Source organism: Protobothrops mucrosquamatus, unplaced genomic scaffold (genome assembly GCF_001527695.2).
Source record: "Protobothrops mucrosquamatus isolate PMUCROS unplaced genomic scaffold, P.Mucros_1.0 scaffold7, whole genome shotgun sequence".
Lineage (NCBI taxonomy): Eukaryota > Metazoa > Chordata > Lepidosauria > Squamata > Viperidae > Protobothrops > Protobothrops mucrosquamatus.
The window spans coordinates 391,590-403,847 of record NW_015386394.1 but is presented as its reverse complement, the minus strand read 5'-3'; the positions used below and the strand labels follow the sequence as shown (position 1 = coordinate 403,847).

The window sequence follows — 12,258 nt, the reverse complement described above, 5'->3', positions numbered from 1 at the left end:
TGTGGCATGTTGCAATAATCAAGACTGATTCTAACTAAGGCATGGGCCAAACTTGACCAGTTCTATCTTCTCCCGATAATAGCCAACACTTGAGAATATAGGGTAAAGATTCAAATAGATCTAGACAGACTGGGCCTTATCTAACAAAATGCAATTCAGTTGTGAGAAAATAATATTTTATACTTAGACCAAAAAAACAAAATGCTCAGATATAGAATAGATGGTACCTGTATCAACAGCAGTATCTTTGAGAGGGCTCTACTAATCCTATTGGACAACCATTTACATATGAGCCAGAAGATACAGTTACAGCTGCCAAAAAAGCAAATCTAGGCCTAGGCTGCATCAACAGAAGGATAGTATCAAGATCATATAAAGTGTGAGCATTGCTTAAGTATTGCACTGGTAAGATCACATTTGAATACTACATCCAGTTATTATAATAATAATAATAATAATAATAATAATAATAATAATAATAATAATAATAATAATAATAAGAAGAAGAAGAAGAAGAAGAAGAAGAAGAAGAAGAAGAAGAAGAAGAAGAAGAAGAAGAAGAAGAAGAAGAAGAAGAAGAAGAAGAAGAAGAAGAAGAAGAAGAAGAAGAAGAAGAAGAAGAAGAAGAAGGTTGGAAGNCTTGGAGGTCATCTAGTCCAACCCCCTGCTCAGGCAGGAAACCCTATACCATTTTGGACAAATGGCTGTCCAGTCTCTTCTTAAAAACTTCCAGTGTTGGAGCATTCACCGCTTCTGGAGGCAGATTGTTCCACTGGTTAATTGTTCTAACTGTCAGGAAGTTTCTCCTTAGTTCTAGGTTGCTTCTCTCCTTGATTAGTTTCCATCTGTTGCTTCTTGTCCTGCCTTCAGGCACTTTGGAAAATAGCTTGACTCCTTCTTCTTTGTGGCAGCCCCTGAGATATTGGAACACTGTTATCATGTCCCCCCTTGTCCTTCTCTTCATTAAACTAGACATACCCAATTCCAGCAGCCGTTCCTTATATGCTTTAGCCTCCAGTCCCCTAATTTTGCTCACCATAATCCAAAAAAAGATGTTGAGATTTTAGAAAGAGTGCAGAGAAGATCAACAAAGTTAATTAGGGGACTGAATGAATGGTTGCAGAAAATAGTTATGTTTAGTTTAAGAAAGAGAGGGACTAGGAGTGACTTGATAGCAATTTTCCAAAATTTAAGGGGCTGCCACAGCGAGGAAGACTTTGATCTATTCTCCAAAGCACCTGATGGCAGGACAAGAAGTAACAGATGGAAACTTATCAAAGGGAGAAGCAACCCAGAACTAAGGAGAAATTTCCTGACAGTGAAAACAATTATTCAATGGAATTGCCTTCCTCCAGAAATTGTGGTGGTCCATCACTGGTCAGCCATTTGTGGTATAGGGCAGTGGTGGTGAACCTATGGCACACATGCCAGAGGTGGCACTCAGAGCCCTCTCTGTGGGCACACATGCTGCTGCTGCCAGCAGCTTGCACAGGTCCATTAGGCCGCCACCACCACCCAGAGTGGCAGCCCCACCCAGCACAAAGGAGGTGAAGCAGCCAGCTAGCAAGCTCAAGTAGAGACGGTAGAGCACTCCCACACCCAGCAAGCCAAAGGCCACCCCGAGCAGGGAAAGTCAGATCCCCATCAGCGCCATGGTCCCCCAGTCTCAGCTAGGATTGTGTGCCTCCCCCATCTATGCTGGGCCTCCTGCCCACTGCCCCACCTGCCAGAGATCCCCTGGATCTCCCCCAACCATGCCCAGCCCCAACAGGCATCCCCCCATGAGCAACATCGAGGTGGCCATGCCCATGTCATGGCCACCCAATCTGCCTTGACAACTGCAGCCATCCCCACTCAGTGGACCATGCCCCCATGCCCCCCCTGAGGCTCTGGCACTTTGTGATAAATAAGTGGGTTTTGGGTTGTGGTTTGGGCACTCGGTCTCTAAAAGGTTGCCATCACTGGTTTAGGACCTCCTGCTTAAGCAGAGGGTCAAACTAGAAGACCTCCAAAATCCCTTCAAAATTGATTATATAGTTACTGTTAATAGTAATAACAAGAGAGAATGACCTTCAGAGACACAAGGAACTGCTGTCATCAAGAAAGCAGTTAGATTAAAAATTACATAAAGTAATCTTGTTGCAGTTATGTATAAAACCTACACTCAGTGACTTTTTTCCAAATATTCATTGGTCAACCACAAATGAAAAGCCATTGGTTTCAATTGTATACTCATCTTTAAAATCCTCTGAATTAGGTATGCATTTGAACCCAGAATTTTCCAGCTTTTTTATACATTCACCAAATATGAAAAGTGTTAGTTGTCAGTTAATAAAAAGCTCTGACAACTGATTGACAAATAATTGTATAGGAAATAGAAAAGGTTAAATGAAAGTATAAATAATTTATTATGTTTAACAGGCACGAAAGTCCCTCAGCAATAGAGCAGTAGTACAGCAAATCCAGACCTTGAAGCTGACACTATTGTCTTCCATTGCACTGTTTTTATTCAACCTTATCCTGATAATTATACACTTTGTTTTCTGGGTTCTGCTCACCTCCTCAGGATAATTTTTGGCACAGCTTTAAAGAGCAGCCTGAATCACAACAGCTGTTTTACAATTTTCTAATGATACTTGATTTCAAAATAGATATCAAAGTCCTATCTAAGCAAAGCTACTTTCAAGAATTCTAAATTCAAACTTCAAATTGGGAAGACAGGGCAAGGGAGATTTCTATTGCTGGAATTCAAATATTCTTCTATTGATTCTTGACCATAAAACATATTTTAAGCAGTGATGAATAATGTGGCATTTTTTTTGTGGGGGAGGGTGAGGCATAATCTTGTTCAACTACTTGTTAAGAGAAAGTTTTATTTATTTTTCCTGTAGGATCTGATGCGGAAGATTTAAGTTTTGTATACTCTCATTTTTATGTTATATTTTTAAATATAGTTATTTGTCAATATATTTCTATTTCTTATTAGTTCTCTAAAGTGTAACAATAATTAATCTTTATGCAGATTGCACCATGATAAGAAAGAAATACATTGGCATAATGCAAACTCTCCCTCTTTTTCACTATCTTCCTCCCTCTATTTTCCATCAGCTATTTTTCTGTGTTTATCAAAAATTATTTGAGTATCCAAATATTATTTAAATAAAGACACTAAATGATTATTGCATATCTCAACAATGAGAACACACATTTTTAATAAAATAGTTTTCTGCGGCAATTATTCAAATAGACATATAACTGCATATTTATTTATGCAACATATATAGCCCAATTATATTTATAGAACATATACAAGCCAATTATGAAATACATACAGGCCATACACAGAAACTAGGGTCTTCAACAAGCAGAGAAGCACAAAATAATGAAATGCATTTTAAAGATTTAGGACCAACAGACTAAACCCTAAATATAATTAGCTGAAGATGAAATCTCTGCTCTACATCAATCCTTTACATCAGGATATATTTTAAAGGCATTCCAGCAATGCCTTTAAAAAGTTCCTGGGGAAAAATTCCTGGGAAATATAGATTTTTTCAGTTTCTTAGGCTTTTTTTTAGGACAGAAAGCATTTTGCAAAAAAAAAAAGTTAACTCTTCCCATGCCTAATCTCAAGTGGAGAAATTGAGGCAGAGTATATTTTTTCCTTGTGTTGAGGATATGCCTCATTGTGGATCATGGTAACTACCGGACTTATGGTCATTATATAAAGGGAAGTGGGATCACATTGCAGATATATAGCTTGCATATGTACATGAAACATCAAACAACAATATATCCTACTAAGATCATCTTCAATATCTTATATTCTTCTGAAACCCATTGAAAAAAAATCACAAGAAATACATTTCTCCCCAAGAGAGTCAACCCTAAAAGACAAAGTATCTGCAGTGTCTTTACAGATAGCTTACTTTCAAAACTTGACATTATGATGTGACATGCATAATACAAGTCTCTTGAACCAATTGCTTAGGGCATCTTTAATTTCATTATTTCTAAGATTATATATGAGAGGATTAATCATGGGGCTCAAAGCTGTATGGAAGAGAGAGAATTTTTTTTTTACATGTGTTGATTTCTTCATTCTCGGGAGAAGATAGACAAGCATCAGTGTTCCATAATACAAGCAAACTACTATGAGATGAGAAGAACAGGTAGAGAAAGCTTTTTGCCTTCCAGTAACTAATGACATTCTTAGAATACTAGCAAGGATAGAAATATAAGAGGCCAAGATGAGAAAAAGTGGAGGCAGGGTAAATATATAAGTACATATAAAGGAAGAGAGTTCAGCAAGGTAGCTATCACCGCAGGAGAGTTGTCTTATGTCAAAAAGAATATCACAAAAAAATGATCAATCTTATTGGGACCACAAAAAGATAACCATAACATATTCAAAGTTAAGGTTGTGCTCACTATCAAATCAGATGCCCAAGACACTGCTACTAAGATGAAACTCAGCTTCCAATTCATGAGAGTAGCATAATGAAATGGCTTGCGTATAGCTAGGTATCTATCATAAGACATCATCCCTAGGAGACAGCATTCAGCACCTCCTAGGCAAGCATATGCATAAAACTGTATGAAACAGGCTTTAAAAATTATGCGATTATCACTGTTAACATGATCAACAACATTTTAGGCATAACAGTTGAGCTGCAGCAGATTTCCAAAAAGGCCAGATTCCCTAGGAAAATGTACATGGGAGTATGAAGGTGTTGATTGGTAATAACTAATGCAATAATGAGAATATTCCAAATCACAGTTACCAGGTAAATCACTAAGAAGAATGCAAAGAGAAGTAGTTGTGGTTTTGAGAATTCTCCAAATCCAAGCAATATGAACTCAGAAATAGTAGTATCATTTGTCATGTTTGCTGCATCTATAGAAAAAAAAATCAATTCATCAGTTTCACCAAGAGAATTTAGTTTTCTGGGAATTTTTTTGTTGTGAAATTAACTTAGAAATAGATTGATTTATATTTTCAAAATTATTTTTTGTGGTTTAAAGTTATTGTTGTTTGAATTAATTGCAGTATACTATATATTTCCTCCTGTGAAGTATTTATGTTTTCTTGATATGTTCTTTCTACATGTCTCTGATCCATGATGGCCAAGAATTTGAGTTTTTCTCTTCCTTTCTTTTCTCTGCAAATAGCTTTAAAGCAGGGCTTTTCAACTTTTTCACCCATTGTACCACTTTTAGGATATGACAAAAAAAAAAAAAGGAAAAAATTGATAAAGTACAGGTAGTCCTCAACTTACAACAGTTCACTTAGTGACTCTTAGAAGTTACAATGGCACTGAAAAAAGTGCCCCCCAAGTCACAGCCAAGCAAAACACCTGCCTGTCCACCTGGCGACGCTCTTCCTCCTGTCCTAGGTTTTCATTGTTGTGAGCATTTCTGTTGAGGATTGGCAGTGGGGGTGGGGTGGGGGGTGTTTTGTTTTTATTCCCCCCGTCTGATGGGTTGTTGCAGCAGGTTTTCGTCAATTCACATGACCCTGAGACACTGACCATCATAAATATGAATCAGTTGCCAAGCATCTGAATATAAATCACAAGATCCTGGAGATGCTGCAACATTCCAGCTGATCGGTGCTTCTTTTGGGCTCAGCAGAAGTGCCAGGATCAGTGCCGCTTTCCAGCTGATTGATGCTTCTTCAGGGCTCAGCAGAAACACCAGGATCAGCACCAAGCTCCAGCTGGAGCCTGGCGCTGATCCTGGTGCTTCTGCTGAGCCCTGACAGCCCTGCAGCTCCAGCCATCTTTCGCTCAGGCTTGTGCGGTGCTGCCACCTGTTCAGCTCATTCCCCTTCCCTGCTACCACTTTTCTAGGATGGTCATGTACCACCTGCCAGGTGCCAATGTACCACAGGTGGTACCTGTACCACTGGTTGAAAAGCTCTGTCTTAGTGGACGATCATTTAAATATGAGCCAGCAGTGTGTGGCAGCATCCAGAAAAGCCAATGCAATCCTAATCTGCATTAATAGAATAAGATCATGTGAAGCACCCTTAGGATTTCTGGATGGAGTGAAATCGGACTAGGAAACTGGAGCCCCAGTTTCTTTTGTCCGTGCCATCATGACACCAAACTGAAGGTTGCCCTGGAAAGACGAGGAGGAGGAAGGAAAACCTTGGGAGCTTGAAGCTGATGGTGGTCAGCCCAATTGAATTGAGGAATGCCTTCAAACAGATGGGAGAAAAGCCACCAGCAACTGTGCAGAGAGCCGGAGTCATAGACAGCTGAGAAATAAGCGAAGAACGTGGCATGCTGCTGAACAGCTGATTTTCAACTACACGTTGATATCTGGGTGAGACTGTCTTTTATTTCTTTTCCCCATGGATTTATAAATATAAATCCCTGGATTGGATAATTCTCAAAAGCAAAAGACCCCAGGAAGACTTGCAAGAAGGGTGTTAAAAGGGGCAAAAAAATCTTAAATGGGGGAACAAAATTAAGAAATACAAAAAATATATAGAAAATGAAATTGGGATCGATATAAAGAAAACTTCACCAAGTTTTATGATTTGGGAAAATTTCTTTGTTTATTTTCCATGAGAAAGCGTTTTGAAAAGGTTTTCAAACTTGGATATTGACATTACAGTTAAATGAGGACCTCTAGTGATGGGAAGAAGGCACTACAACAATACAAAAAGAATTAGAGAAATTGCTGACTTTGGACTAACACCTGTGTAAACAAAAAGAACTTTATGTAACTCTATGTTAGAAAAGGTTTTCTATAATCATATCTCCTGACTCTGGATACAACTATTGAAGAAACTATTTGGAGATAGAGGACTTTCTATGTTTTTTAACTGATTGGAATATTTGGATTAGCCTAAAGCAATTGGCCTCCTTCATGGTTGGATTATAGCCTGAAACAGTTGCCTTTTTTTTCTTCCCATGGATTTACAAAACCTGATTAACTGAAAAACGAGTGTACTAAATCTTACTAGAAATTACAAAAAAAGCCCTCTTCTGCATCCTCTTCTGGAACATCTAGCCTAGCAAGTCAGGGATCCATTGAAACAATGTTACAATGAGAAAAGACAAACAATTTCCAAAAAGAAATGCAAGCCACATTATAATTAATTCAAGAAACAATAAAGAAGAATCATGAGCCAAAAAACAACTTACATAAGCTAAATGAGCAAATGCTTGAAATAAAGACACAATTTCATGCTCGTCAACAAATGATTGCTAAAAATGAACAAAGAATTCAGAAAGTGGAAGATAAATCAGAAGAAACTGATTTAAAAATGGAGGCAATAATGGAAGAAAATGAAAGGCTACAACAAACAAATCAAAGCCTAGAAGGGTGGCTGTTGCCTTGGAAATGGAGAAAGCTGTACACTATTTAAGATTCCAGAATATACCTGAAGATAAGGAGGAAGATATAGCAGAATGATTTATAAAGAAAACAATGAGGGATGACATACTGAAAATAATTAGGGATTATCCACTACAATATAGAAATAGGGAAATTGTGGTGTTGAAGCAGATTCCTAAGAGAATAAGAGACACCCGAAAACAATATCACTTTCTGACTACAAAGCTAATTGCAAAAAAATGTAAACTTTAGATGGTTAATGTCAGAAAGGATCTTAATTAATTGGAACAATACAAGATATCGATTGGACTCAATTTGGAAGGCAGAAGACTTCTATGAAAGAAATAGGGCATTTTTTGGATGAAAGAACACAATACCAACAAGAGGATAGAGAAGTTCAGAAATAGATAGAACAAGCAACAAAGCAATTACACAAATTGAAGAAGAGAAAGAGAAGATAGACCAAGAGGGTGAGGGAATGGTAAAAGAGCAGAGAACCATGAGATAGAAATATAAGTAAACAAAACGGAGAAGGAAAACAGATTTTTTTCAGTGAATATAAATGGATTGAACTCCCCATCAAAAAGGAAAAGAATTTTTAAAATAAGTACAGAAATTAAATATAGATATAATTTGTCTGCAAATGACACATATAAAACAACAATATTACAAACTTTGTGTCGTGAGTCACAAATGCAATTAGCCTGCTCTTTGCACGATCGGAATGGCGTGGCTGTAGGTAAAATAATCGCAACCCCCAGGGAGGACAACGAATCTGCAGCATGCTCTGAATTTAATGCTCAGACGGACGCTCAGGCTCAGCTAGAAGAGAGGGGGAGGAGGGCAAAGAGCAAAAGCGACCGGACAACCAGCCTCTGGACATCTGCACGCACGCCAGGAGAATGACTGCAAGTGGGGGAACAGCTTTTGAACCCGCTAACATGCTGACAGGTGCGAGACGATTAAGAGCATTATGGCCGATTGAAGCAAGCAGACCGGTGACTCGCTCATGGAGCAGGGAGCAGAAGCAGCCGGCTATATAAGTAAACTCCCAGATCCTTTACTTTCACTCTGACGACATCGGCAGTTTGGCTGACGAAAGCTAAGTGGTTTTTACATTAAACAGTCTTGTTTATACTTTCATCCTGGTGTTTGATTCTTTCTTTGTTTTTCTAACATGCATGCACCCAGGATTCGTATTTTTAATGTGATTAAAGACAACTCATATGCATATACCTACCTCCTTACGTATAAATACATATAAATATTAATCACTGTCCATCTTGAGTACATAGCACAAGAAAGAAGCTTGGTAAATTCACATCTGAGACTCCACAAAAGTCTCTTGTAACCCAAATACTGTTAACATTATCTTCTCAAAATTACACCTTGTGCTACAAAAAAATAAAGTTTTTTTCTGCATGAATCTTATCTAGCTAAGCAAAAAATAATCCATGCAATCATAAACTAACATCAGGAAGCAATTATCTGAGTTACAAAAATATTTAAATGAGTTTTATCAAGTCTTGTTTTCATTTGTTTTTCAACATCAGCTGCCGATTAATGTGAGCTTCTTTTTTGCAGTCAGCGGGGCAGCTGAATTCTGCACACAGAACAATTTGACACTTACAGTTAAGGATGTCAAACAGTTTATCAAGTTTCACAGTGAAAGTCTCTCTGACATCTAGCTTTCCTCTACCATGTTTTAGGCTTGATCCCAGCTCTCTTGGTTCAAGGTTGTCACAATAGGGGTCACAAAAGGACTACTTGCTTGTTCCCACTTTTCAAGCATTTTTGGATATATGGCTCTTGAAAGACTGAGTGTTGGGTAGTTTTTATCATTACTACTGAACTCCATCAATCTTGGGAGTTCAGATGGCAACAAATCTCTGATAGTCCCAATTAGGTTGCTCATAAGAATGAATGTTCCCAGTCTTGCTCTTTTTTTTAGAAGCCATTACAGATCAATTATCATACTCACAAGAAATGATGCCAGCAGTATTAACACTCTCAGAAAACATTTAACCAAAAGACTCGCTTATGCATTTTCTTTTTTGGTTTCAGTTTGTTTTCTCAGTTATGGATCTAATCATTCTAAATTTCTCTCTCACTAAGGATATATTTCTATATCTACATCTCTCTCTTTGTCTGTCTCTGTCTCTCTCTCTCTAATATTTATATGAGATCATTTCCAATTCAGCTTTGTTTTAGAGAGTTACATTGATTTATTATAATAAAAACTTATATTATGTCGAGAGTTTCATGGGCCAAATCTATTTTGCTTCCTTTGCTATAAAACATTTGTTATTCTTTAAGATGCCAGGACACTGTTTGTGTTTTTATACATATACTTATTAACTTGCCACACAACATACAGGTATGATTAGACCTAAAATTCCTTCTAAGACACTCTGCTTTTAATAGATTGAAGAACATCTAACAAATTGTCATGGGAAATTTTTATCATGACATGTAGCACATAAATAACCATTTAACTGAGATATCCACCTTACTGTGGAACAGTTTAGAAAGCAGGGAAGAAGACAAAAGGAGAAAAAGAGAAAACATGTTAAGGGTTGTATCAGAACAATTTGTGACTGTAATTTGGTGGGCATATTTATTAGGATAGCTATAGAATATTAACACTTTTGAGCAAGATGTACCAATCACAGATCTCCTTGTGGAAATAGAGAACTGAATATAGACTTGTTATGAATTAAATCTTTACCACATCTTCAGATATTTCACCAATAAGGTAAATAAAACATTTTTAATCATGTTTTTGAGACTCTGCTGCAGGAGAATTATTTGCTTTAATGCACAGATAATTTCCTTAAGCTTTTTTTTCTTACTTTCTTGAGAATATAACAACAAGAATCATTTCTGAATCAGACCAAAGGTGTATTTAATCCATTTTCCATTTTTAGCAAATGTTCCTGGGAAGTTTAGAGAAGTTCCTTCCAGATTTTAAGAAACTGGTCAAAGACAAATGTAGGAGATGACCAGCCTGAGCCCAAGGGAGGAATCAAATGCATCATCAGTCATGAGTCCCTTCTTTCAAACAAGACATCTAAATCTAGACCACCTTGAATTCCTTCTTCTGTTATCCCCCACTAATTTCCCTTGGCCATTTTTAGTTCAGATTCTTGTAAAGAGCTGAAGCTTGCAATAAATCTTTATACCCATTTGAACTGGATCTCCTAATTTTCCTGGTACTTGACAAAAGGCTTGCCTCTGAAATGGATGTTCAGTTTTACTTTTGTGGTTAATAGCAATTGAACAAAAAGAATGCCATCTTTTTTATGATAATTTGTATAATTCCAGAAGCAACAGAGATTTGGATATCATAATCTTTCTAAAACACATATTAAATATTTTGTTTTAATTTTTCTTAAGATGCAGCTAATGGGCAACAAAGAGAATCAGAATGTGTCAAGTGTGACAGAGTTCATTCTTTTAGGATTTGGGGATCTCATTAAACTGGAATTTCTTCTTTTTCCAGTGTTTTTAATGATTTACTTGATGACCATGACTGGGAATCTTCTTATTGTCCTCTTGATTGTCATTGATGGACATCTTCACACACCCATGTATTTCTTCCTACTAAACCTATCTTTACTGGAATCCTGCTATAGTTCTGTTATTTTGCCTAAAACATTATTGTGTCTCTTGACTGGGAAAAAAAGTATATCCCTAAATTCTTGCTTCGTGCAGTATTATTTATTTGCTTGTCTGGGAGGGGCTGAATGTTATTTTCTATCTGCCATGTCTTATGATAGGTATTTAGCTGTATGCAAACCACTGCATTACTCTACACTCATGAACAATAGGTTGTGTCTGCAACTTACAATTGTGTCCTGGGCAAGTGGAATATTAGTTAGTACAAGCACAACCTTCTCAATAGCTTCCTTAACCTTCTGTGGACCCAATGTAATTGACCACTATCTCTGTGATTTATCCCCATTCATAAAAGAAATCTCTTGCACAGATACATATATTGTAGAACTAACTGCATTTACATTTGCTTGCACCTTTACCTTTCCTCCTTTACTTCTCACATGGATGTCCTACATTTTTATTATTTACACAATCATTAAAATTCCATCTACTACTGGAAAGAAGAAAGCTTTCTCTACGTGTTCCTCTCATCTCACTGTGGTTGCCCTTTTTTATGGAACCCTAATGCTTGTCTATATGCTTCCACACTCTAGGAATCTAAAACATCTAAAGAAAATCTTCTCTCTCTTCTATACAGCACTGACTCCTCTGATCAACCCTCTTATTTATAGCCTCAGAAACAAGGAAGTAAAGGCAGCCATGTGGAAAAGTCTCAGGAAATTTGTCATACACATGAGAAATTCAAAACCCAATTTTTGTTCAATATCAAAATGAAAGTGGCTGTGATTCAGCAATTATTTTTCAGATGTAAATTATACATGTACAGTATGTGTGCATGCAGAGAGATAGATGACAGAAGAGAGATAAATAAACAGGCAGGCAGGTAGGCAGGCAGGTAGATAGACAGACAGACAGACAGACAGACACAGTGGTGTTTTGTGTGAATGGAAAATAAGGTATTTTTCACACTGAATTTGGGAATCAGTTAATATATTTTCAGATGGGACATATTAAGTGAGAATAACTCTTTATTGTGTTCACTGTAAAACCCTCCCCAACCTGATCTTAATTTTAATTGCCTCTATTAATGGTTAATAGGTATTCATCTGTATATACTGTACCTACTGACAAATGATAATTTTCTCTCTCTTACACAAGATATAAACATTATCTTTTATGATCTGTATTGTGTGTATTTTGTGTGTGAGCATTGTTTATGTATATGCCTGTTTATCCAATCATCCATCTCTGTAAGCTATTTGTATATTTAAAAAATAAAGCATGGATAAA

At 37.0% G+C, this 12,258-nt stretch overlaps 1 protein-coding gene across 1 annotated transcript; it reads left to right on the top strand.

Annotated features, from left to right (window-relative positions):
- Positions 1–8,252: 8,252 nt before the first annotated feature.
- On the top strand, positions 8,253–11,742 carry LOC107282332 (olfactory receptor 10A3-like). The gene is made up of 2 exons (XM_015810103.2): positions 8,253–8,348; positions 10,675–11,742. The coding sequence occupies exons 1-2, from the start codon at positions 8,253–8,255 to the stop codon at positions 11,740–11,742; spliced, it is 1,164 nt and encodes a 387-aa protein (XP_015665589.2).
- The last annotated feature ends 516 nt before the right edge of the window (positions 11,743–12,258 follow it).